The sequence below is a fragment of the Triticum aestivum genome, chromosome 7B (assembly GCF_018294505.1).
Source record: "Triticum aestivum cultivar Chinese Spring chromosome 7B, IWGSC CS RefSeq v2.1, whole genome shotgun sequence".
Lineage (NCBI taxonomy): Eukaryota > Viridiplantae > Streptophyta > Magnoliopsida > Poales > Poaceae > Triticum > Triticum aestivum.
The window spans coordinates 149,086,544-149,114,192 of NC_057813.1; the positions used below are offsets into that span (position 1 = coordinate 149,086,544).

Sequence of the window (27,649 nt, forward strand, 5' to 3'; positions counted from 1 at the left end):
TGTTCTGACAAGTGAAAAGAGAAAATGTGGAATATGTACATAGTTTACATCTTGCATTACCTGTGTCTAGCAATCCCGATGCAACTGGGTGGCACAGATTAAGATAGCATGCGAGCCCGGGCCGCGTTTTGCATTTCCGATATTCAAGGCCTTTACATATTCGGCACGCCAGAAGAGCACTTGTACGGAAGTCGCATTGGACTCCTTGCTAGAGCATGGAAAACCTTGTTGATGGATCTTCGAAACTTGAGCACCTTCTCTGATCCTTGAACCAGTATTGGCTAGAAAGGCGAGGGCATTTGCAACGTAACGGGCAACCCCAACGCTGGAGCTTCACCCTTTAGTGCGGAGCCAATATGGAAGGTGGTAGCTTGAACAAATCTTGCACCATAAGTGGATAGGTTGTGGAGCAACACTCCCAACCCTGCTACTATTCCTGCAACAGAAGGATTAAAAGTTGCATCGCAGTATGCTTGTGGACCTGCAGGCAAAATGGAGTTTATCTCCAGAGAGGTGTTGGAGCTGCCACGCGCAGCTCCCCTTCCACCTCGCGTTGCATCTCACAGTACACTCAAGAAAAATGGAGACAAGTGTTTTGGCGTCATGCTGCCTCTCGCAGCTCGACCTTTTCTTTCTGCCTCTTCAAATAAGTATGATGATTACAGAATATATAGCAGCCCATCTCAGGCCACTACCGGCAAACGCACGCCATACTCCAACACAATGACACAATGACCAACATGCACATGCACATGACTGGATAACAAGCTCCACGAACTAACCAACTAACTGGCGCTTCAACTATTCACTCGTCTGGGAACACTGCAGGACGTTGGCTCTAGGACTGGATCACACACGTTGTCACGCTCCACCTCCTCGTAACATGTCACGTCACACGACACTGTTGCATGGCATCACGCCTTGCACTCCGGCCGCATCGCACGGCTAGCTCGGCATCCCACCTCCTGTACGCTCAAGTGAAGTTCAACCTGGATACAATGCCCTAGACCACATGCATGTACGAAATCAAACTAAAATGCAGATACATGGAATCAAGATTAAAGCCAACAGGACCGACAAGAATCAGCAATATCAGAGCTACAGGAGAGAATAGCTGAGGAAGCATGAAGAACCTGCACAATGGACCAGCTTGTTTAATTAAGAAGCAAATCACTCCTGGCTTTCCAAAAATGAGAGCATGGAAATGATTTAGCAACGGAGATACCAGGATGATTAGAATTAAGCATGGAGGAAATATAGAGGCGCCAGGAGCAAAAACATCTGATCTAAAGCCTAGATAAGAGAACCAGACTGATCTAGCAAAGGGGCAATGGAACATATGAGCATCTGATTCACGGAGGCATCGGATAGGATGCATCCTTTCAAAATATGTTTAGATGCTCTCTTACCAGTTGCTAAACCCGACCTTATAAGTCTCCATGCAGAAGGGCTCGAGGGATGGTTTTGTCCTTCCAAGATGCATTAGGACTATGATTTTCTTGATACAAAGGACCACAAGTAGATGCGCGGATTCCAGCCATGGCTCCTGCACAGATGTTTTGTATGCACTTTTCGAGGAGCATTGAGCATAAGGAGTATGTTTCCAGCACATTTCATCATCGAAGTTAGCATTAATAATAGATTAATAGGTATCTGCATAACTTATTAATAAGCGGAATTAGAAATTTTGTCGATACCCCAACTTTTAGAACCATCAAACCGTAGATATTTTGTAGTGCTAGGGCAACCAGGACACAATGATGTTGACATAAGCTTCACTTTCCATCAGCAATTTGCATTCCTGAAGATTCAATAATGTCGGGTAAAACTTTAAGAACAGAGGCGTAGAGCATTTTTTGCTTTTCAAATGTGCCAATTTGAAGATCGCTGATATGAAGGTTTAGATGAATGGTTTTTCTGAATTGCTGTCAACCAGAACTTTCTAACAATAGAAGTTAGATATGATTTTCTTACTGAGCAAATGTTTGACATGTGGTAAAAAAGAATAGAACAAAACACATATTTGATTTAGGTAAACCTACCTGCATAAAACAATCTATTAGCCTTGTATCCATTTAACACTACTTTAAGTTTGTCAATAAGAAGGCATTAGCAGATGATTAGCTTTTCCCTGGAAGAACATTAGATGAGTAATAGAAGACCCATATCAGGGGCTGGAAAATAATATTTAGTGGAATGTGGCAGATTAAACTATAGTTGTACTAAGAAAGATCGCATATTTGTTCCAGTTAGGGGTCCGACCTGAGAAAGTGGAAAACTGAGGAAGCACCTGGCCTATGGCTTGGGCACCATGATTGGCAGCAGATCCATGAGCATCAAAATCATCTGTAAACATAAAGAATTAGAGCATCTCTATCCTCCCCCCCCCCCCTTCTAAAATTTGAGTGCTTAAACCTTGAACCTAATCCTTGCCCTAAACTTAACTCTATACTTTTTCTTTACTATTCCATCAATCTTTCCATGCATAAACCCCATCTGAACTACATTTGCACAAACATATTAAATGAAACCTTCATACTTCTAACGCACACATTCTAACAACAATTCAAATTCATTGTTTGAAAATTTACACATTCAAATTCAAACACAACATACAGTCCAAATGAAGTAAATAATCCAAATGAAACATAATAAAAGCATAATAGAAGTTCCCCCAAGTGCTCCACAAGATTATCTCATAGTTGGTCATGGCTTCTCAGTTCTCGATCCTGCGATGCGCTTGCAGAAGTCTTTGGTTCATATTTGGTCCATATCAATAGTTGGACGCCCATTGTAGTCATAAGTCAAAGCTCTCTGGTTGACCTCTGTCATCCTCGATGATCATTTTGTGCAAGATCAAACATGTTGCCATGATCTCCCACAGTAACTTTTGGTCCTAGTACTCAACAGGGCCACGAACAATAGCAAGGTGATTTTGTAGCACCACAAAAGCTCTCTCAACGTCCTTTCTCGTAGAGCCACCAAGCATTGAGAGATCAGTCGCCGTGGGGCGAGTGGCAGGGTATCCTCAACCAGCTCAGGATCTCGTACCAAACTTGCCAAGAGAAGGGGCACGCTAGGAGGAGGTGGTGCATTATCTCTGGTCCTTGGTCGCATAGGGGCAGCTTGTGGGGTGCTGCAGGCCATGGCGGAGAGGCGATCCGTGGTCCAACACCAATCAAGACGGGCGAGCCAATGGAAGAACCTGAGACGCAGCGGAGCCCAACACTTCCAGGTAAGCTTCCAAGCATTGCAGGTGGTGGAGTCATGGAATGTGGCCATATAGGCAGATTGCGTGGAGCCGCTCAAGTTCAAATTCTAGAGTAGGCAATCTGCCTCGATCGTTTGCTCGATCATGTGCCATAGCCGAAGGTATTGGCCTATACCGTGGAGGCCAATGGTGTCGTGCATGTCATGCGCCCAACGGTTAGCCTATAGGTCGTCTGCAGCTTGCGGCACTTTGGGATGCAGGCTCACTTGAGCGGTGTGATCTCGCAGACAGAACGCTGACCAATCCAATGGTTCCCCCAAAATAGGGCGCATGTTGACCGTTGCCAATCTGCATGGTGATGGAAGCGAAGAAGGCGTGTTCCTCGGCGGCAAACTGCAGGTTAAGGCCACCCCATGCCTTGGCGCTGTCGGTGAGGCTGAACCAAAGCCAACACATGCGAAGCGCAAGGACGGTGCGCTCTAGGTCATGGCCGCCGAGGCCACCAAGCGAGATTGGCTGCAAGATTCGCTACCGCGCGTCCCGCCTAGAGAAATACTCTCTGGATTTTCTCAAGCGACTTGATGGTCTTCTTTGGGAGCGCTAGCACGAGTAGATGATGTATAGGGATCGCGCCCAGCACGGCCTTGGCGAAAGCGAGGCGGCCGGCCTAGGTCATGGTAAGCTTCCAAGCATTGCAGGTGGTGGAGTCATGGAATGTGGCCATATAGGCAGATTGCGCGGAGCCGCTCAAGTTCAAATTCTAGAGTAGGCAATCTGCCTCGATCGTTTGCTCGATCATGTTCCATAGCCGAAGGTATTGGCCTATACCGTGGAGGCCGATGGTGTCGTGCATGTCATGCGCCCAACGGTTAGCCTATAGGTCGTCTGCAGCTTGCGGCGCTTTAGGATGCAGGCTCACTTGAGCGGTGTGATCTCGCAGACAGAACACTGGCCAATCCAGTGGTCCCCCAAAAATAGGGCATGTTGGCCGTTGCCAATCTGCATGGTGATGGAAGCGAAGAAGGCGTGTTCCTCGGCGGTAAACTGCAGGTTAAGGCCACCCCATGCCTTGGCGCTGTCAGTGAGGCTGAACCAAAGCCAACGCATGCGAAGCGCAAGGACGGTGCGATCTAGGTCATGGCCGCCGAGGCCAAGCGAGATTGGCTGCAAGATTCGCTACCGCGCGTCCCGCCTAGAGAAATACTCTTTGGATTTTCTCGAGCAACTTGATGGTCTTCTTTGGGAGCGCTGGCACGAGTAGATGATGTATAGGGATCGCGCCCAGCACGGCCTTGGCGAACGCGAGGCGGCCGGCCTTGTTCATGAGTCATGCCTTCCACCCTGGGAGCTTAATGGCGGTCCTGTCGACGACGGGTTGTAGCTGAGCCACGATGGGGGCGCTTTATCATTACTGGATGCCCGGGTAGGTGATGGGCAAATTGATAATGGGGCAACCTAGAAGGTCGACAAAGGAACATGAAGGCCCGAGGCACGCCCAAAAAGCTGCAAGATGCTCACTGCCAAAATATCTCACTGTGAAGGGTGGAAAAGAGGATCACGTTGTCCGCATATAGCGAGACAACAGAGATAGGGCGCCAAGGGTGGAGCTGTTGCAGCATGCCCAGCTCGATGGCGTGACACAACAGCCGACCTAGCATACCCATTGCAAGGACAAAAAGCTGGGGCAACATAGGGTCGCCCTGTCGAAGCCAGCGTCGATGCCGGCCAGGCCAGGCTCACCGTTTAGGAGCACCTTGGTGCTGGCCGACGAGAGGAGAATGGCCAGTCAGTCCAGGAATCCAAAGCCATATTGGCACAAGACCTCGAAGAGAAACAACTAGGTCCCCGCATCGAAGGTGTGTGCCAGGTCCAATTTCATCAACACGTGAGGGGCTCCAAGTTTGCGAAGTAGGCACGCCTACTGCCGCATAAGGACGAATTGCCATGCAAGCTGCACCCCGGGATGAATGCGTTCTAGTTCGCGCTGATGAGGGCATTGAGCTTGGGTGCGAGGCGCAACGACAGTACCTTCACGAAGATCTTGGCGACGAGGTGGGTCAGGCTTATGGGCCTGTAATTGCCTAGGCGAGGAGCATCGGCGCGCTTTTGTAGCAGCGTGAGGAGCGCCTGATTCAAGCAGCTGAATCCTCGGCCCCGCAGTGCAAAAAGTTGTTGGGAAACGTCAACGAGGTCTTGTTGGACGGTGGGCCAGCAAGTGCTAAGGAATTTAGTGGTGAAGACGTTGGGGCCCGAAGCCTTGCGCAGGCATAGCGGTTTCACAACTTGCCAGATTTCCTCTGCATCAAAGGGTGCATCAAGGTCGTCAAGGTTGGCGGGCGTGATGAGCGCCGAGAGGTCCAGGGTGCACTCTCAGGGCACCGCGGAGCCAAGGGCATCAAAGCGCGCATAGGCCATGCGCATAGGCCGCCGCAACCATGTTGCACGGATCCGTGATCCCATCCTCTTCTAACGTTAGGTTGTGTGCTCGGTTCTTTTGTTGCCGATACGTGCATTGCCGGTGGGAGGATGTGTTGGGCGGGCACGTTGACGAGCGATGGTGCGCTCCATGGATGCAAGACCAAGATAGGAGGCCTTGATTTGTCGCCAAAGCCAGTCCTCGTGCGGGGATAGAGCCTAAGGAGAAGCTCCCAAGAGATCAAGAGTTTGAGGCGCACTTGTCGACGGTCCGCGAGCTCTAGCTCGTGAGCTTGCACATTGTGGCTTGCATGCCTAGCATGAAGCGTTAGAAGGGGGTCAGCGTGATCGACATAGTGCCATGCTTCTGTGCCGATATCTTGAAAACCATCGAGGCGCGTCTAGAAGTCCACAAAGGGGAAGTGTCAGTTGGCCGATGAAGCATGATGGGGCTGTGGTCGGAGATGACGGAGGTTAAGCAGCGGTGGCACTCACCATGCAGCTCCTCCCAATCCGTGGTGCAGAGGACGCGATCAAGGTGGATGAGGGTCAGGGGCAATTGGGTCAGGGGCAATTGCTCGTTCAACCAAGTGTAGCGGCGTCTTTTGAGGTAAACCTTCTTAAGCGCGAGGTCGTTAAGCACGCGCCAGAAGTGACCCAAAGCTGACGAGGATCAGCGGTTGACGTGCCCATTGTTTTTGTCTTCATTGCGGTAGATGAGGTTGAAATTACCACAACATCCATGATCCAAGGCACATGATGCGGATGTCGTGAAGGTCCTACAAGAAGACGACCTTGGCGGCGTCTGCTGCGGTCTGTAGACCACAGTGTGCTGACACCACTGATGGTCTCCTCTCTACTTTTCCAGGCCAACAAAGATGCCGCCACGGGTCCCCAACACGGACAGGTACACATAATCGTCGAATTCCAAGCCTAGGGCTTCGAGGACAATCGGTGAGCAGATCAATTCCAAACGATCGAGCACTGGTGGCTACAGTTAGTGATTGGATGGCGGTACGACGAGCACACGCGTTGAGGCCGCGCACATTCCATTCAAGGATCTTAGGGCCGTAATCCATGTAGGAGAGGTCGACGGGTGGGCACAAGAGCGCAGCTAGACCTCGATCGAGATACCCACGATCACCGTGATGATCAGCGCTATGGTAGTATCAAAGGGAAGCTCACGATTAACAAGTGTTGCGATGGTCAAGAGGACGGACATGTAGATGGCGTCATGAAGAGCCCATCGTACGCTTGCATCTCGGCAGTGGTGATTTTCTGGTTGACCCCGACGACTCCTAGTGTGCGCAAGATGCGGATTTGAGTGCGCCTCTTAGCCGTGGGCGAGGCAACAACCTTGCTTGTCATGGCGCGAAGTTAGGTAGGTACCGCCTGTGTCACTTGCCAGGAGTTAGGAGGGCGAAGACAATCTCCTTGGTAGCAACAGCAAGGAAGTCACCAAGGGTGACCCCGACGACTCCTAGTGTGCGCAAGATGCGGATTTGAGTGCGCCTCTTAGCCGTGGGCGAGGCAACAGCCTTGCTTGTCATGGCGCGAAGTTAGGTAGGTACCGCCTGTGTCACTTGCCAGGAGTTAGGAGGGCGAAGACAATCTCCTTGGTAGCAACAGCAAGGAAGTCACCAAGGGTCCAGGTTGTCGTCACAGCAGCATGCGGGCGAGAGCGACACATGGTGATCGGGGGCAAAGCGAAACACATGGTGATTCTCTACGGATTGGAACCTAGGCCGTGCAAGCTTATGGGCTTTCCATGGAGGGTTGTTGCTCTTGCAGGACTTTAGGTGCAGCATGTGCCCATGATGGGCCGCTGGAGAAAGGTCGTGGCTCAGCTCTTCTTCAGTGGAAGCACCCAGAAGCTCCTCGTCCTGACCAGACGACAAGGTGGGCTTCGCTGTTTGAATCTCTATCATGCCATCCCACGAAGAGGAGCAGCCAGGCATGCAACACATCAAGGGTTCACGGAGTCGAAGCGTTGCTTTGCCACGACAACGAATCAGCCTCGGGGACCATGGCTGGCAAATCAGGAACCTCGTTGTCTAACCACGGGTGGCCCATGGAGCTATCCTTGTCCCCATGCTCGCTAGGGTTGACCAAGTATGGCATGATGTCTACGTGGTCGGGATCACGTGCGCTCGATGACAAGGGCAGCGGGTCCAAGGCAAGGCACGAGGGGTTCACCGATGGGCGATGGCCATCTAGTGCAGGATCATGTACCTAGGCCGTGCAAGCAGGCCAGCGAACAAAGAGGCAGCTTTTGTAGCACGCCCCTTCTTTCCACTGCACTTTCCCCTTCTGGAATCGGGGCGAAAAAGCAAGGCTTCACCAATGGGCGATGGCCATCTGGTGCCGAACAATGCACCTAGGCCGTGCGAGCAGGCCAGCAAACAAAGAGGCAGCTTATGTAGCACGCATATTCTTTCCACCGCACTTACTCATTTTGGAAACGCGACGAGAATGGCAGGGACCACCTGTGGCAGACCAGTGCTCCATCATACGTCTCGAGGCGGCATAAGGAGGCGGTGACACCATCAACACCTGTACAGTGGTTAGTAGCTTTCTAGCCAGCAGAATCGACGACCCTGCCATCTACGCGGCCGTCGGGAGCGCCATACATGCGGCGTCGCTTGCGGCTGTGGCGGTGGGTGGGTTGCGCGCTGCACCATGCCCGCATTCAGCCGCGCCATCATCACCTCCAGACGCCCCATTGCTCGGGCCTCCGCCATTGCCAGCATTGGCCGAAGCATGTCGGCCAGCCACAACTTTGGTGAGGGTGCGGATGGTCGACGACAGGGCACGATTGCGGGCGAGGACAGACTCCACAATCTCCAATGCGACAGATGCAAGCCGAATCATGCATGCACGCTGTCAGCCAGAATATGGCAAGGTCAGCGTGCGACCATGTGCTCAGGTGCAACCGCTCGACCCAGCAGCTGCTGCCAAGAAGGTGCCCAGCGGTTGACAGGTGCCACTCCTGCGATGGGATGCTGTGAAGCTCCACCTAGATATTGTGCTCGAAGGAGCTAGCTTGTTCAATGGATGGAGCGACAAAGTGAAGCCAGGGCTCGACCATTGATGAACATGGGCTAGCCATTAGCTAACTAATGAAGTTGAGGAAGTCCTCCAGATGATACGCATGGGCAGTGAAGTCGTCGGGTAGGAGGTCTTCAACTTCATCTAAGGTGATAATTGACCTGGTCCTGATGATGGAGGCCACCATCCACGCCACAACACAATCTTGACCTCCTCCATCTCCACAGAGCGCGACAAGATGACTCGCAGCAAGTCGACGGGCTAGGCCGAGGGTAGGAGCGCGGGGAGGTGTAGGGGGTGGTGTTCAGTGGTGCAACGCATCCGAGGCGCAGCGGCTAGGGGCGGCAGTGTAAGGGGGCATGCAGAGCACACTACAACAGTACTTTAAGCAGGCACAAGAATCGTGGTCGACGAAGAGAGAGCGGCACCAACGGATGTCATTTGTGCAATCACACGGTGGGTGGCTAGGGTCAAGGCAGCCGAAAGCAGAGGCCGGCAGTCTTCTCTGGGGACGGGCTCCGACGACACTGCTGGAGCGGGGGTTGGGGGCGGCCTCGCGTTGCACTCGCCAGAATTGGTTTTTGCACCGCGACAGCTGAAAGCTACCCGTGTCGACCTCTGCGCCTCCATTGACGCGGTGCACCTCAGAGCAAGGTTCCAGGCGAGCTGAGGCGGGAACACGCCGAGGAGCCAGAACTATGCCTAGCTCAAGGGGGGGGCGACGTAGTTGTAGGACCGAGGAAAGGACTACCTCGAAGTCCATCTTGTGCGCACCGGCGGGGCTGAGGTTGAGGTCGCCAGAGCTGTTGCGAAGGGACGCCATGGGGCCGCATGGGTGGGGAGGGCGGGGAGTGGAGGGCTACCGGCGAGAATATGTCGATAGAGAGGATGGTGGGCGGGGTTGAGTTAGGCTAAGCTAGGAGGGAGGGGGCGGAGCGGAGCCATCAAGTTTTTGCACCGCGAGAGCTGAAAGCCGCCCGTGTCGACCTTTGCGCCTCCATTGTCGCGATGCACCTCAGAGCGAGTTCCCAGGCGAGCGGAGGTGGGAACGCACCGAGGAGCCGCAGCTGTGCCTGGCTCAGGGGAGGGGGGCGACAGGCGACGACGTTGTAGGACCGAGCAAAGGACTGGCCCTCGAAGTCCATCTAGTTGTGCGTGCTAGCGGGGCTAAGGTTGAGGTAGCTAGAGCTATCGCAAGGGGACACCATGGGGCCGCATGGGCGAGGAGGGCTGGGAATGGAAGGCTAGCGGCAAGAATATGTCGGTAGCGAGGCTAGTGGGCGGGGGTTGGGTTAGGCTAAGCTAGGAGGAAGGGAGCAGAGCGATCAGGTTGGATACTAACCTTTCACTTCTACAACTTCGGCAGCGCTATGCCTCGAACATACACGACCTAGATATGGGCTCACAAGCAACACTCCCCCTTAAGAGGGGTGATCGATATCTATCATTCCCATCTTGTCACACGCCAAGCTGAATTCTCTGTTCTAGTCCTTTAGTCAAGCAATCTGCAATTTGTTGCCCTGAACTCACATACAGTTTTTCTTTGATAAAGAATTTGTCAATCATGTTGAACTAGGTTGCTTGCTAAGTTAATTGCCAACTTGTTATACCATAAATTTATATAAATGGTATACCTCACCAGCCACTATGGACTGCAACACTGTCGTGCCTAGTACCTCGCATCTCTGCGCGGCCACGGAATACACATAAATTTTAGAAGAATGCTACGTGTGATGACCCTTAGTTGCACAACATTGTTTAAGACATGTACTGCACGATTAATACGAGTCCCAACATCATCTATGTCATAGGCATCATGAGCCGACATACGGAGCAAACATGGAGCAAATCCTTGCATGTAGCTCAGAATAAAATGGCATTTAGCCACAAAAATTGCCTTATTCGTTAGCATGTTTATTGTTGCTAATCGCCAACGACAAAATCGGCACACTAGCAAAACAAATCATGCCACCAAACAACCGCTTGAAACCGACATGATCACTCATAGTCAAACCAAACCGGTTTAGTACGCATGTGTAGGGACCCGACCTAGCTGACTGGACTGCCCACTTGCATACAATGGCGATAGCATGATCAGTTTGTCGATGATTACAACCAAATTGGTATCACACGTTACATCCATACATACCAAATACTTTTACATAAGTAGGGCCATTATGGCAAAGTCTTAAACATAAACATAGCTCGAGGACGAAATATCAAGCAAGTCTGAATCAAAAACTTCAAAGATGTCTTCGAACCCTAACCAACATGTCTTAACCCTATAGGTAGTTAACAAGGGCACCTTAGCTTGCATGGACGTTGTAAACTCCTTCTGGTATTGGTCTCTCCTCCATGTCTGGTCATCAATTATTAAAAGCCAAATGAGTACGCTAAATGTACTCACAAGCAACCAACAAGGATGCTATACGAAATGTATACGAGAAGACAAAGTAAAAAGGTGGGGTCACTATACTATTTTCCATTTGTTGCAGAAAGATAGATTCCCGTTGCAAAACACTAGATTGTAAAGAGAAGTATATTTTTCGTCCTACTACTTTTGTAAAGTAAACATTTCATCCTTCAAATCTAAAACCAGAGACCTTGCACCCTTAACTTCTCAAACCAGACAAATTTGGTTCCTCGGATCAGCAAACCCAGTATTGTTGCGGACACATGTTTTTCCTGGTCTTCTTCCACATGGAAATAGTATCTCTCCTGCTAATCACATTTCTTCTTTCTTTCTCGTCCAAACTTTGTTTGTCATTTTACTAGGCATTGCACTCGCCTGCAACATTTCCAGACAATGCCCGACAACATCTTCTACGGCGATGGCCAATGAGAGCGATGCAACAAGGAGGCGAAGGATGTTCGGATAGCGACTAAGTGCAGCATGCTTCATGTCCACCACACTACAACACGTGACCCTTCCTCTACCCCCCACGCCGTCATTGTCTTACGTACACGGGCTCCTACGAAGCTCTGTCCACCTAATGCAGCGACACTTAGCGTGAAGTGTCAACATCCCTCGGCAAGCTTGGAAGCGGCAAGCTCGTGCTCCCACGACAGCTTCACGATATCCTACAGCAACCGCCTTCACTCGCTATGCACCTCCTCACCATGTGCCCTATCCACAAGCCGTCGTGGCGCCATCAGCACCAGAGGCGGCTCAAAGGCATACCCTTGTAAGCGTTCTCGTCGAGACGCAACGCAACCAACCTGAGTTGTCCTCATCCTCATGTTAGGCAACATGAGCACGCATAACTCCCACTTGTTGAGCACGTTGTCGTCGTTGCTCACCTCGCTCGCCTTGCCATAGCACCATTTGTCCTCGAGGGGCCATGCGCCAGGGCGGCGGCTTTAGTGGTAGCATCATCTCCTCCCACGCGCACAACACGTTCGTGCTGCTCTTGGGCAGGCCAGGGCAAAACGGCACCAGCGTTCACAATAGTGGGGTGGTGAGTCGAGTAAAGGCGGCAATGTGGGCAAGCAATGGGAGCATGATGGGAAGGGAGGATCTCGAGCGCACACTGGGTGTTCAAGAAAATGTCATGATGGGGATGTGTACATTTAGGGTCAAAACACACCATGTCATCATAGATACCGCTTAGAACAAGTCAGAGGACCAAACTTGTCCGGTCTGAAAAGTTAAGGGTGCAAGATTTCTGGTTTTAAAGTTGAGGGACCAAATTCATACTCCGCAAAGAGTTATGGACGAAAAATATACTTTTCTCGATTATCATTAAAACGACATTTCTTTCAACATTACTATGTCATCATTAACCAAGTAATAATCGTTTCAATCTCTATTCATGGAATGGAATGTCTTTCAGTCCATGTCTAGCATATAAGTGACACATCTCAAACTCCAGGTGTTCAATGCACACCACTATGATACCCTCCGAAGTTTCCTATTTTGAAATCAAAGACATCCACAAGTCTAGTGTGACCTGACTAGTTATCCTTGATCATGGACACAACTATCGACAAGACACAATATGATCATGCCAGCCAGGTCGGGACATAGGTGTATGCATCCCAAGAACAATACATAACTTATCCCCTACTCAATGTTAACATAGAACCTGCTTAATGGGGTACTACCCTCAACACTAGGCTCGACGCAAATATTTAGCAACCAGCCAGAACACATGCCACTCCCAAAGAAGGGGCTGCTATCGTCTATACATTTTCAATGAGACCCATCACTGTGTCCAGATAACCATATCATCAATCACGAAGGTCCTATCCGAGAGCCAACATACAATCTCCTGCATGGTTCCCTACTCTACCAGGGGTCCTATGCTTGGCCAAACGAGGTACTAACCCATATTGGGGTAACGTGGTCGCACATGTATGGTTTGGGTAGGACCGAGACTTACGGCTTTGTAAAAGAACATCCTCTAATTCATTCTACACCTTAAGAACCTCCTTTCTAGAAACCTTGGCCACTAAATGACCCCCAAGAGTAGTAAAATCATGCGAGTCTTAATTAGTGATTCTCACATGTCCTTTGATTTTATGTGCGAAGCATGTCCAAACTTGTTACTATTAGTCTCTAAATCCCACCTATTTAGGTATGATCAGTGGATGGGTGTCAATACCTAAGTGGCAAGGATTATTATTATCAATTCACATGTTTTTTACGTTTAGGTACAATAGGGCATAGCAAATAACATTTCTATGGAATTAAGTAATGTAACAATGAAAATAATAGTGGTTCAACCATGGGATCAATATGATCGGACGGGGTTCTTACCTGGTTTGGCAGAATCTTCAAAGTCCTCGAGACCATCATCAAAATTCTACACAATGGTTTCCTCTAATCGCAAATAAGAGAAAGAATTAGAAATAATGAATAAACAAATCCCAAAATTATGCAAAAAAATTGGTATTGTTGGGTTGAGTTATGAATTCTATGAATGTACAAAATCACTAAATTGGCTTAAATATGGGAGATATTAATGTTCTTTTGTTTTCGTTCTTGAGTAAAAAATTATATGCGTTAATCGATGAACAATCACCATGTAGGCTTAATTTAAACCCTCTATATTACTATAAACGATGACACAATTGATATTACTATAAACGATGACTTGATGACACATGGAACTAAACAAATATTACACTTTTTCAAACAAGGAAAGTATTTCAAAGGGGGTACGCTTTTAGTAATGATTTGAACCTACTAGGTGGGCTCCACCTATCAGATTTAAACCATTACACAAGCTCGTTGAAAGTAGGACCCGTTAGTAATAAGTGTGATGGTGGTAGAGAAGAGCTCATTAAAGTTCTACCTACCGGTTGAATGATGACAAGCTAGGCTACGGGAGCAAGCATGTCGTCAAAAAAGGCTCCATACCGACTAGTGATGGTTGAGGGTTACGACATGAAAGCATTACAACAATTAGGTGGCAAGGTCAAACATGGGCTCGTCGATGAGCTATCTTTCTCATAACCGATGAAGTAAAACAATGAGGGCAATGACCAGGGAGCGAGGGGTCGAAGGGATCATGGATTTCAAACTAGAGCCGACGAGAACTTTGTCAGACTGGGTTAATTCACCAAATGTATAGATGTTCAGCCAGTACACATGGCATGGTCCATGGGTGCAGTGGAGGAATTCAGGATGCACATTCAACGAGGTTGAGTGGTAGGATAGCCAACTCGTGTGTGGGGGGGAGTGGGGGGTGGGGGACACAAAGGCGAAAGTGTTGGACATAGTTCCAAGCGGATGTAGAAGGGAGTGGGGAAGTTGCGCACAGCTAGGGTGCCCGTGGTAGAAGCAAAGTGGATTATTGTGAACATCGAGTCTAGAAACACACACAGGGCTAATTAAGCTAGTGGGCCAAGGATGCTCGCGGCATATACTGGCGGAGCATACATGCAGGAGAAAGAGGAAGAGGGAGAAGGGTAACACAAATGACGTGACGGAGGTGCGGGACACCAACGTGGTTGACTTCAAGCGAAGTAGAGGCCATGTTGGTCTGCTTCCCAGATTGGCCATTGGTGAGGTGACGCTAGAGCGCATACCCACAGTGTAGATTTAGGTTGCTCTAGGCAAGAGAGGAAGCAACAAGAAGGATGATTGGGGATTGGGCTGCTATAGCCGAAGGAGGAAAGAACAAGGAAGAGCATTGTGAGTGTTCCCAACTCGCTAGAAATGACAGGGCAAAGGAGAAGAGCTAGGACAAGTCAGATTGAGCAAAACTGCCATGGCATCTAATGCTATTGGATTGGACGCGAGAGTGTTAAAAAGAACCAAGATATTTTCTTAAAAGAGACTAGGTTATCAAGGTAGAAGGAAGAGGAGCATCTATTGGAATCCTTAGGGTATCTTTAAAAGATTCTAATTTCGGCACTTGGGTTGAAACCCAGTCCCTGGTTTAGTTTTTCGTGAATAGCAAGATTGACAACACTTGGAGCAAGTTATAGTGGACTTTGGGTGCAAGTTCCTGGACCTCATGCGACAAGGCCATAACACGAAGATAGGAGTTAGGATACAAGTATATTCAAAATTAATAGAGCTTTAGCAAATTACCTAGATGCCTTGTGAGATGATCCCAACAAAACATATGTTGAATCTCTCTTGATGTTTTTATTTCCTTCTATAGACAATCTCGAACCCATCTCTTTGTTGTGCTGCAGCCTTCTCTTCTTCTCAAGCCTTTCTCTAATTTCCTCTACTTTTGTAGCGTTTGCCTTCCTTTGTGAAGGACAAGGTGAACATATATAATCCTACATCAATAGAGAAAGGAAGGTGCAGATAAATTGTTGTTCTTAAGAAGCCAAAGTGCATTAATATCACAACTCGTTTCATGGGCTAGGGACGCCGAGCCCTTATCATCACCTTCGCTCAACTTGAACATCCATGACCTTGCCTAGAGATTCTTCTCTATCGTGGCCTCTCCTTGAGTTCGAACCTGGTTGCCTCACGTATGTTGCCTTGATTGAGTCTTACTAGCAAACTTCACATGCCTTTCTATTTTAGTTGTTCCCTCTTTCTAGATTTGAGCTACTCTAGAGTTTAAAGTTTTTCCATGAAAATACCACCTTGTAGGCTCCACTACTGCAACTCTACCCTCTGACCTCCCATGTACCAAGACATCCTCTCATTCACTTTTATAAATCCCTTATGACTAGTTGGGGCTGCTTGGCTATAAATTGCTCTGAAAGCATGCGAATCTACTTGACTTGACGGCATAAAAAACTTCATGCTACTGCATGACTTACGTGGCTATTGAATACAAGTGGTTGATCAGGCTTCAAACAATCCTTTGTATGACAAGGCACCCTCCACAACATTTAGAGGCCACCTCGTGGCTATAATCTAACCTCGGCTAATTTCACACATTACACGGGCATGATAAGCCCCTCCCTCAAAGATCTCTACTTTTCCTTCCTTCGCATTCTAGGGTCATGCACCTTGTGGGGATAATCATCCTTTTATGCCTTCGACCAACCCGTCATGCTCATAGCGCCTCCAACAAAAATGCTCGTACTACTCAGGTTTGTAATCATCATGGTGGAAAGAAGACTCGCAATCCTCATACCGACTCGCAAGCACTAGAAATGTTGGCCTAGCAAACACGAGATGGTGTTGCATCATCCATGATCACGCTACCTATCAATGGACCACATATAAGCTACCATTCTAAGAAAAAGAACCAGATCTATATGGTAATAGCATAGTTACGAGATTCAGTGTGAATGGCTTCAAACTATAATCAAGATTTTCTCAAGGAGTATTAGTAATATGAGTACTCCCAAGTCTAGATGCCCTTACTTGTACTCCCAAGTCACATGTACTATATACTTGTCCCTTGGGGTATGCAATAATTCAAGTTGCATCCTCTAACATGGTATCAAGGGGCCCATTTTTAGGGGGGGGGGGGGTCACACACAACTCATGCCCTCAATCCAGATAGATGCATTTTGTTTTTTATCTCCACTTCTCGATCGAGTTTGCCTCTCAAACTCCCTATCTTCTCAGATTGATTCTTCCTCTAGACTCATCTACTTTTGTTGTTGCTTAGGCATTTACAGATACCATGATTGCATCAGGCACCCTCTCATGCGCGTCACAACTCACGATGCGTTGCCAACCAGATCAAGCCGTCTCGGCAGCTCTTGTTCCCGAATAAAGGTCGCCAACTTCCTCACTCCATCCTTGCAACCTCCAATTGATGCGTCATCTCTAAGCTTTAAATCGACGACTGTCGTCTGCAGTCGAAGCTTCGCCAATCCCATGCCATAGGCCATGCCTCCACGGTTCACTGGGCCCAGCCCAACAGCTTCTCCGCTTGCCACACCAACCCACCACCAAGTAGACTGGTTGTTGGCCCCAAATACATGTTGCGCCCTGATCTCCTAAGACATTGTTGCAACTTCTTGGGCAGCCAATGCCCTCTATTGTTCCCACTGCTCGTCCCCAGCTAGCTCCACTCAAAACTCCTCAAGACACCCTCTGGTCTACAAGCACCACCTCGCCATCTCAAGGAGGCCAGTCCCCATGCCATAGGCCATGCCTCCACGCTTCACTAGGCCCAACAACTTCCCCACTTGCCGCACCAATCCACCAAGTACATTGGTTGTTGGCCCCAAATACATGTTGCACCCTGATCTCCTTAGACATTGTTGCGACTTCTTGGGCAGCCAATGCCCTCTATTGTTCCCACTGCTCGTCCCCAGCTAGCTTCGCTCAAAACTCCTCAAGACACCCTCCAGTCTACAAGCATCCCCTCGCCATCTCAAGGAGGCCGGTCCTCGCTGGTCATTGCCTCTGGTGGCTAGCTGGCGGCTAGCTGCTACATGCCTACTACCCCATATGTGGCTCTCTGTGCTGCTATTAGCATGCTAGTCTCCTACTACAGTTGCCCGTGTGTTGATGCCAGCGTTGATAGGTGCTCTTTCAAGGCATATTTATTTTATTGAGTCCCATGTCTTCGATGCCCAACATCGTTTCTCTTCCTTGTTGTCCGCTAATTCTTGACATTGACCATTTTGCCAACTCCGTCTCACACATGCACCTTCCATCAAGTGGGTGTCCATCCATTAGTTGCCATTCAATACTACTCTTTTTACATCCCACCTGCATGGCTTCCTTCATGATCCCCCTACAAACACAATGGGCCCCTGCATCATTCTCTGGTGAGTGCTTCCTAGCTTTTGCTTTCTCTTTTTTGCTGGGTTCACCACATCCGTTGCTCGTTCGTGTTTATCATGCCATGTGAGTCCACCAAATCTTTATCCGTCAGTCTTTTTTTTCCTGGTCATGGTCCTAGTCCTTTCAAGTAAAATTTATGTGGCTTTTCTCCCCAATAAAAACCCAAATTGCGAATCAAGGGAGCAGTGGATTTGGTAACTATGGGTAATAGTCCCAACTAACACATGCATATCCTTAACACTTGATGCCACTAATTAACCGATAAATCAGTATAAGCTATTTATATGGGCTTGTGAACATTATGGTCTAATGACCAAAACTGACATCTCAGTTCTACATTTTATGACATTAGTCAAACCCCTACCAAAAGTATCGAGGCCCTTGGGAGGGTGCTACGGAAAAGCAAGCTACCATTCAAGTCATTATAGAAGCTCAAGAAACAACCTTTACAAAGTGATACTCATAGATCAAGAAGCCTACATTTGATTCCATTTATTTACTTATAATTGACGAAAGCAACATGGTGAGTGCCATGAGGTTATTTTTTGTGCATTATACTTGATTACCAGTTTACAGAATCATGCAAAATACTCCCCCCCCCCCCTACACACACAATCCAAAATAGGTGTCGCGGTTTTAGTTCAAAAATAGGTGTCGGATTTTAGATCAAATTTGAACTAAAAACACGACACTTATTTTGGATCAAAGGGGGTAGCTTATAAGGCCAACAGTGTGGCAATCACAAGCACATTTAACTTGTCAGAGTTTGACTTCCATTAGGTTATGGTTTTATGTATGTTCACATGCTAGCAACTTCAATCTTTAAGTACCTCAGAGTGCTGAAACTTTGTGGATTCTGTTGAACCGTGACCTTTGTTTTCTAGAAGAGCAGGGAACTTTATATGATCCCTGCAAGGTGTTCCCATAGCTGGGTCTATCTCATGGTCTCTGCATGGTATGAACAGGAGTTAGTAGCCGGTGTGGAGGAAGTAGGGAACCGGGTAAAAAATTAACTTACGTGCAGTAAATGATGAGTCTTTTAGATAGGTTTCTTTCCGATAGAAACCAAGCACGTATACGTCCGTTACCATACTTAAAGCATATCTCCCTGTGAAACATAAATATACGTGATGAGAAGAATTCAACCATGCAGAACCAAGAATCCACAAATTAAGTTAAGGAAAATCATTCAGATGAATATTGCACCATACCTTGGCAAACAATCTAAGTGATATGACCTTGGACAACGTCTGCAGCCAGCAAGCCACATTGCTCTTTCAGTCCCTTCCTCCATTATTTTACAATCAGGTCTGGAGCACCAATGTACAGGACACGGAAATGGCATCCCAGCTGCAATCTTGTTCTCCAACTCACAGGCTCCATTACTGTGAGACTGAAGTAATTCTGCAGCACACTTGGGGTGGTAGAAGTGGCCACAAAACAGTTTACAACATTGAAAGACCTGACAACATACAGTTTCCAAACTTAGGACTAGAAGAGGCAAAGATACTTGAAGCGCATTATTATGGTTTTAATGATCAGTAGGGCACAGGATGTAACAAAGATGAATAACAACACAAGCAGCATTTTGCCATTCCCAAGACAAGAAGAAAGGGCACAGGAAAAGAAATCAGGAAACCAAAAACCGATATTCTCTACCACGGGTAGAGTACTCTAAGGAAGAAGCAATATGTCACCTTGGCATTAGGCTCATGAGACGAGTCGAGTTCTCCGCATTTGAAACATTGGTGTTGTTCATATCTACAGTTTTCGCATATGAACTTATTCATTTCCTGTAAATATGTAAAAATGACAGTAACTAATATGTGACAACAAAATGAAGTGATAAAGCTGAAGTATCAGTCAGTAAAAACTTCAGAAAGCCACCTTTACTTGGACAGCAGTGTAACCAAGTGTTACACATTTAGACTTTCTGCCAGCTTCTATTGTAGGATGGAAGGCTCTCTTGCATCGACCTTTACAGCTGCATCAAAGCATTGTGTTAAGCGTCAGGTGGAGTTACGAGATTTATGTCAGCTAAAATACCATGATAATTCGACATAATAGATTATGTAGGTCACTTCACACAAAATGAATTATCCATGAAATGGTGGATGGTAACAAGATAACATCAAATGGTATGAGGATCAATCCCTTGACAAATTTACACATTCTTCTCCAACATTAGAAACAGAAAACATAAAAGAACAGATAGGGAGGGCGAAGAAACCCCCTCAATACATTCTTAAGATAAGAAGAAGCAACAAGAGACTTAGGTTTGAGAAGCAACAAAAAGCATGAACACACACAAGAAATAATTAGCTACAGAAAGCATAATGCACCAGATTAAATTATAATAAAGTTTGAACACACATAACCTACACCAGATGCAAAGTCTTCAGAAAAACATAGCACCAAAGTTTGCTGTTGTTCTTGAGATCATTAGGATCCAAAGAAACAAAGAAGGGCTCAGAACGAGAGCAAATATAGTACAGATTAGTATTCTCGTACCAACAAACATAAGGTATAATCTAAACTAACTATCAAACATATCCTTGCAAGGATAGCTTCAATAACGACTCGCACAAATGCATGTTAAATAGGACACTACAACACTATTAGAATAACTATAATGATGTCAAGTGAGATATGGAGCATATGCTAACCCACAATGTTGTGAGAGGCATTAAACAGATATCATCTCGTAAGTATAAAAAAACACATTATACCTAAGTAATTCTCCTCCTTCGTCACATATTGCACATATTGGCTCAGTACCATCACCATCATCACCGATTATGTTACCATCACTATATGTATCGCAATTGCCTTTACCCCCACTTGCAAGAGGCTCAGCAACAACAATGAATGACTCCTTGGTGCTCAGACTCCTTAATATGTCCTAATTTCCATATGAAAAGTAACAACATTTAGACAAGACATGAGAAATTTCGAAACACCATGTAAACAATGGTGTGGTAATAAAGCTTAAGAAGGTTTGAAATAATGTGTATTTAGCCCTGCATGCCAAAAACACTACGTATCCAAAGAAAGCTCCAAACTATGAACTTAGATACCTCAAAGTATTTCCCAGAAGTGTCCTTGATAAAGCTTTGCAGAATCTGTATGTGCAGAAAGGAAAAAAAAATCATGTATCAATTGAAGCATAGTGGAATTTTGTAAATCGGAATGCAGACACAGCAAGCAGCATACAAATGGATACTAAAGTAAACGGCAATGCATAGCCCATACCTGTATATGAAAGGATGTTGCAATGCTACTTTTTCATTAAAGCTAACTGTTCCAATGACTAGTGCTGTGCAGTTCCACTTTGGTTGTGTCAGTTAATGTGACGGCAACAATTTGTAACACGCCAGCCCAACAGGTACAGTCAGATTTATTTCAAAAGGTTAGTTTAACTCCTAGCTGTTGGATCAATTCTGTAACAACCTGATCAAGTTGACAGCTCTAGACATTGGTAAAGTCAAACCTTCCAGTCATTGACTATAAATATCTTCAAAAACATTTGGCTTATGCACTAGACAATCATATGCATAAATTTGTCTCAGAAAGTACTCCACAATATTAACTGTATTAGATCTCATAGTATGATAAGATACAAATTACTGATAATATTTATATTTTGGATATTGTGTCAATGTTCAAACAGACAACTGTTACGGAAAGGGGGGGGAGTATAACCTAGCTACCCACCATAGAGCCTCAGCATCGCCACTATGAGAGAAGATAAGTATCTATAGAGCACATATAGGGCAGGCAGCAATTTTGTTTTAAAAAACGAGCGGATTTCTAGCACTTGGTTCAATTCTCCATCATCTGAATAGTGTTGGCAAGCAACGTGCCTGCTCCCGCATTGATAGCACTAACCCAAAAAGGAGGGATATTGTGATAATAGCAGCCTGCCACCGTCAACCTCTCCCTCAGGCATCAACAACAGCCGGTGCCGACATTGACTGCCTAACGGCTAATGTACCAAAACATAACTTGATCTACTCCGCATCATCACAAACAACCTCCGACATTCAATGCCCTCCTCTGAACTCGCTGCTAGACCGAACTTTAAATACCAACTGTTGCCAAAATTGGCATTGCTAAAATCACTTCTCTATTCCTCTAAAGAAGATATACACATGCAGCTACATGGGCTCTCTTGTACTGTGTACTGTTATACAGAAACAAGATATATACATCTAACTTATACACATACATCTAAGTATTAACCCCCCCCCCCCCTCTCTCAAACTCAAGGGGGTTAGAAACATAGTTTGAGAACATTAAGTCTATGTTGTTCTCCAGTCTGAGCCTTGGTGAAGAAATCTGGCATTTGAAGCTCCGATAGAACATACTGGAGAAGAATAGTTGACTATTGGCAGTGAGAACACATGAACAATGCATCCACGCCAATGTGCTTGGTTAGCTGACGCTTAACTGGACCATTGGCAATCTGAATAGCAGCGGTGCCATTACAAAGGAGCGAGGTGGGTGCATCACATCTATGAAGCACCGATACGTCAAAAACTGGTGTGTCCCCGTTCGGGACGGCGCCAATACACATGATAGGGCACCGATACGAGTATCTCAATGATAACGTGATTTCCGATTTAAAAAGAAAAGAAAATAAATCCGATACACCGTCAACACGTCGGGGATACGGAATGATGGGAGCACAGCCAGAGCCCAGTAGAAGCCCACTCCTAACACTACACAGGTACCCACCGGTCCTCATCTCCTCGATCGAAAGACCAGCGACACGATCTAGTCCCGCGACGACGTCCTATGCACGCGCCGCCGCGGCCGCCTGGAGTCGCCGCCACCGCCACCGCTGTTGCTGAATCTCCATCAGCAGCAACCAATGTAACTTTTTGCTGCCGGCTTGGTTCTTCTTCCTGCGTGCTAGTTGGTGCTGCCTTCCATCGCTAAGTGCCTGAGTTAGCTGCTGAGCTGCTGTTGATGCTGCCTTGCTGGCTAGCAATTACTAGTCATGAGTCATAGACTCACGACTGAAGACATTTTTTGTACATGGCTGCTGCTGACGTGCTGTTGCTGCTAACGCTAGCCATGTTTTTTCATACAGTTCCTAAGTTGCTGCTGACCAATGCTCATAAAAAAGGTTGCTGCTAACCTGTAGTTGTTGCTGGCGCTAGAGAGGGAAAGGCATGCTTGCTGAGTGTTATGTGCCAAATTGAAAAAAATGCTAATACTATCATATGACGTATTTTGCATACACCACGAAGATTGAGGATATTGATGATCATTTCCGACTGAAAGAGGCATGGAGCCAACCAGTGGGGCAGTATTATGATCCCATCCCATGCAGTCAATTATATATATTATATATATATATATATATATATATATATATATATATATATATATATATACTCGCAGTACCGCCGTATTGCTGTTTCTAGAAATTGCCGTGTCCCGTATCGCCGTATTGCTGTTTCTAGAAATTGTCGTATCCTGTACCCCCGTACCCGTATCCACGTATCAGTGTCACTGTATGGGTGCTTCATAGCATTACATGACACACCAAGATCAGCAAGGAGCCAACGAAGCCAAACAGTCTCTGATGTGGTAGTGTCTAGGGATCAAAGTTCAGCCTCAGCAGTGGAATGGGAAACTGCAGTCTGTTTGCAATGAGAGAAGTGCCAAGAAAGAGACAGTAGCCGGTGACATTGCAACGATCAACAGGATCACTCGCCCAAGTGGAGTCAGAGTAGGCATGAAGCTGGAGCTGATTGGAGCAAGCATAGAACAACTGACAAGAAGATTGGAGCTTATTGGAGCAAGCATAGAACAACTGACAAGAAGATCGGAGCTGATTGGAGCAAGCATAGAACAACTGACAAGAAGATGTCCACCTCAAGTATCGAAGCACATGAAGCGACTCTAATGAATTGAGGTAGGAGCACTGACAAACTGACCCAAAATGTGGACAGCGTGTACAATGTCAGGCCTTGTCACAGTGAGATAGCCAAGACTGCCCACAAGATGACGATAGTGATAAGGATCCTCAAGGCGAATTTCATCCTAGGACGCAACTGCAAGTGGAGCTCCATTGGGGTAGGAGCACTGCGCGTATCAGAAAGAGCTGAGCGGGAAACCAAATCTTGAGTGTAGCGATGCTGAGAGAAATAGTAACCCTCCTCAGTATGGCCAACATCTTGCATTGCTCGCTAAGTTTTTTCTTGACAAAGGCTTCTATTTCTGACCATCCTTGAGTTTGAAGGGGGGTGTTTAAGAGTACAATTCAGATGATACTAGCTGCAGCACGAGGACTAGAAAGCAGACAGCAACAAATTGCTGCGGCAGCAGAGCTCAACCTGGACCTGGAATAGCGCAGCTGGGGCGGCGGAGGATGGCGTTGCTGCACACTCTGACTCACCCGAGTCAGACTTGGACTCGCACGAACGCGATGGGGACGGCTGCCAGCAACTCGCCGGCGACCGCGACGTACGGGAACCTAGGTCTACAGTGGAGATGGCATAGCTCTGTTACCATGTTAACAAAACTGGAATTGGCAAAATCACTTCTTCTCTATTCCTTTGAAGAAGATAAGAAGATATACATGCAGCTACATGGGCCCAATGGGCTTTCTTCTACTGTTCTACAGAAACAAGATATACACCTAAGTGTAGCTTTCTTCTCCTGTTCTACAGAAACATCAACAACTTAAATCATCGCACAACTCACTAGAGCCGAGAACCTCAGGAGCCAGAAACACAAGCAGGAACGGAGCATGAGGCAAAATTGACAATTAGAATGTGACTATCTTTCCAAAGAGTACATCCAATTGTTTATAGAAAAATGTCGTTTTTATTGCTGACCATTAAATCAGCAACAACAGCTCAAGAGGACTTAGAACTTAGTTTGACAAATATTTTAAACATACAAAAATAATAAGTCCAAGTAATACTGGCTTGCCAAAGTTCGAGTAGTTTTGAGCTCAGCTCGACAAAGTGTGGTGTCAAAAAAAGGAATCATATGAAAATAGAGCGAGCTCAACAGAGTTTACAAACTGAACAACTACATTCAATACAGGAAAGTTTGATATCCACACCTTTGACCTCATTAAAGCAGGATCCCTCTCTGCACATCGCTTGATTATGTGATGGTGTTTCCCTAAAGCATCCTCCATCTCTTCCGTTTCAAATTTACTACAAATGAGCATCCAAAATGCAAAACTTATGAGCCCATAGCTAGCGTTAGCCAAGAAAAAAAATTACGTGGACAAAATACCTGAATACTTCACGGAGGTGAACAGAAAGACTTATCATCAGTTTTCTGGGTTGCCTTTTGACAAAGTGGAGCATTTGAACTGTCGTTAATGCTGATCGAGCAAACTTCCAATAGATTTTCCGTGGTTTCAATAGATCCAATTCTATCCAATAGCCCTCACTTGAAAGCACTGAGATCTTTGGCTGCTCACGGTTAAGTGCTACTGTCCAAGCTACAACCTGCTTGTATACTGCAGGGGCGCCACCTGCGGGATATCGACGCAAGTAGATACCCTTCCCGGAGACTTTATCATTCTCATCAAACTTAAGGGGCAAGGTGCTGAAACAAACAAACTCGTTCTTGGCTTTCTCAAAATAGTAGTTGTCAACGACCTTCAGTTGTGGCTCCGCATCATCATCGTCGTCAAAAATTGTCATTGCAAGATTCTAGCAGAGACAAATCTGAGTCTCACTGGAGTCACTGGGAACACAGAAGTAAATCAATGAGAAGTCACAAATTAACCTTAGAACATAATAGCAATGCAAAGCAAACCACAAACCAGAAAAGGAAGGAAACCATCTTTTTATTAAAACGGTAAGGAGTGAGGACAGATCTGAGTATAGTAGAAAATGAATGATCAACTCTTGGGCCATATGAATGCCGGGGAACCGTGGAAACCAGTAAGGGATCGTTTGGTGTTCAGGGGAAAGGGCGGGACCCTAGCAAATCCATGGGTAGCTCCCACCCATGGAAACTTGCATCAGGGTTATCTGCCTGTGTATTTGGTTAGAATCGGATCAGGGGAGAGGAGAAATTGGCCCGGTCCCTCTCATATCCCCGAGCCAGAAATAAACGCCTCCCGACTCGTGTACAATTTTCCCGTGTCTCTCGTTCCCTCCAACGCCAACTCTGGGCATGGCCTCCATCACTCCACCCCACCTCGTGCCGCCGTTCTTGTTGCGTCTGCAGCTGCCCTCCATGGCTCCATGCCATCCCGTTTAGCTGAGACGCAGAAGAATACGCTGACATTGACGAGCAGTTGACCACATGGCCACCAACGCAGTTGACCACATTGATGAACAGTTGACCACATGGCGCAATCCATTCCTAGTGAATCAAGCTGAGCGAACCCGCTGAAGCTATCCATCTCATCAACGGGGATCGGCGAGCACAAGCACACACTCATGGTGATTGGCTCCGACACAGCAAGAATAATGAGATGGGCGAGCTCCGGCATCATCGTGGGGAAACTAATATTTATGGTATTGGCAGGCAACAGGCGGCAACACCAATCTGCTCGCCGAAGATGAAGCTCCATTATCGATTGCGTGACCAATCAGCACAGGCGGTCAAGACGAGTCCCTGTTTTGCTTTTCTCTTTTGTTTAGGGAAATCACAAACTACCGAAGGGGTAATCCCTTTAACCCCACTCCGAGAAGCGCCAGCATTCATATGGTCCAAGAGTTGATTATTCACATGGTAATCCCTTGGCCGAAGAAAGAGCATGGCAGTTTTTTTCCCTGGCGCATTAGAATCCAGGGGGTTTCCCCTCCAGTGAGGATCCAGGACCTCTAACAAAGGGAGGGAAGGGAGGGAAGCTACAGTACCCTGACTTCCCCTTCGCTTGATTTTCCTAAACTGCAATCTAATACGATGATTTATGAACAGCAGTTATCTACAGAGATCTATGAACACTAGTAAATATACAGCGAATCATGTTCCTCTGATTTCCCTTCCCCGTTTTACACAGAGGGGGTACTGCCTCCTCCAATTCAGAAGATCCGGTCATCCTGAACTGTGAAGTCAGGAAATTGTGTTTAAAAACTTTATACGAAAGATGAAGATGAACAGTAAGCCCCTTAGCGGTTACTAAAAAAATTCCATTCGCATCTAATATTTTGCAAGATAAAAAATAGCAGAAAGTACGAGAACAGGCCCTAGGAATCCCGGAACACGTTTCGAGAAGAAATATCCTGACTTCGCAAAATAATCTCGCCAAGATAAGCGTCTTCTTCCAAGAAAACCATCAGAAAATACAACAGATCTGACTAATAACACGCTTGGACAGAAGGCAGCCGCTAAGAACCAAAATCGCCGCAGTTTGACTTCGCAAAGACCCCAAGAAACGACCAAGACAGCAAAAAAAAAACAAGAACAGTGCTCGGGAAGGTGGTACTGGTACAGATCAGGAGGAACCGCCACCCACATTGGTCGCCAAGAACTAAAATCGCCGCATTTGACTTCGCTTAGAGGCCAAGAAACGACCCCCGGAAAAGACACGGCCACGAACTCCGGGAAGTAAACGACCAAGAACAGTGGTACTGGAATAGATCGAGAGAAACAGGCAGGCGGATGAATCAAGATGAACCAGAATCGTACCCAAAAGCTACCAGGAAGGCCTCCCCTTCTGGATTCCGAGCGCAGAAACCCCAGGGGGGAGAGGGCAGAGCACGTAGCGCAGAAGAAGTTGGGGGAGGAACCGCAGCCGACGACACTTGAGGGGCGGGATATGGGGGGAGGGTGCGAGCATAGCGCAAAGAATCCAAAAACACAACCCGCATGCAAAA

At 47.0% G+C, this 27,649-nt stretch overlaps 1 protein-coding gene across 15 annotated transcripts; it reads right to left on the reverse strand.

The window, feature by feature from the left end:
- Window positions 1-593: 593 nt before the first annotated feature.
- LOC123161599 (protein ENHANCED DOWNY MILDEW 2) lies at window positions 594-27,649 on the reverse strand. Of its 15 annotated transcripts, none has more exons than XR_006480753.1 (16): window positions 27,462-27,649; window positions 25,104-25,562; window positions 24,925-25,021; window positions 20,918-20,962; window positions 20,570-20,742; window positions 19,728-19,824; window positions 19,538-19,633; window positions 19,052-19,302; window positions 18,859-18,948; window positions 18,671-18,788; window positions 15,216-15,412; window positions 13,434-13,496; window positions 10,980-11,033; window positions 2,263-2,346; window positions 1,410-1,801; window positions 594-965 (listed from the first exon to the last, which is right to left on the reverse strand). XR_006480753.1 is itself a non-coding variant. In XM_044579417.1 (14 exons), exons 2-13 carry the CDS (start codon window positions 25,517-25,519, stop codon window positions 2,296-2,298), a joined length of 1,551 nt encoding a protein of 516 aa, XP_044435352.1. In that variant the 5' UTR covers window positions 25,520-25,562; window positions 27,462-27,649; the 3' UTR covers window positions 594-1,801; window positions 2,291-2,295. The 15 variants fall into 15 exon arrangements, 8 of the variants coding, with proteins under 8 accessions (XP_044435352.1, XP_044435351.1, XP_044435355.1 ...); XR_006480752.1 differs by having other exon boundaries at window positions 594-1,003; XR_006480748.1 differs by having other exon boundaries at window positions 594-1,801.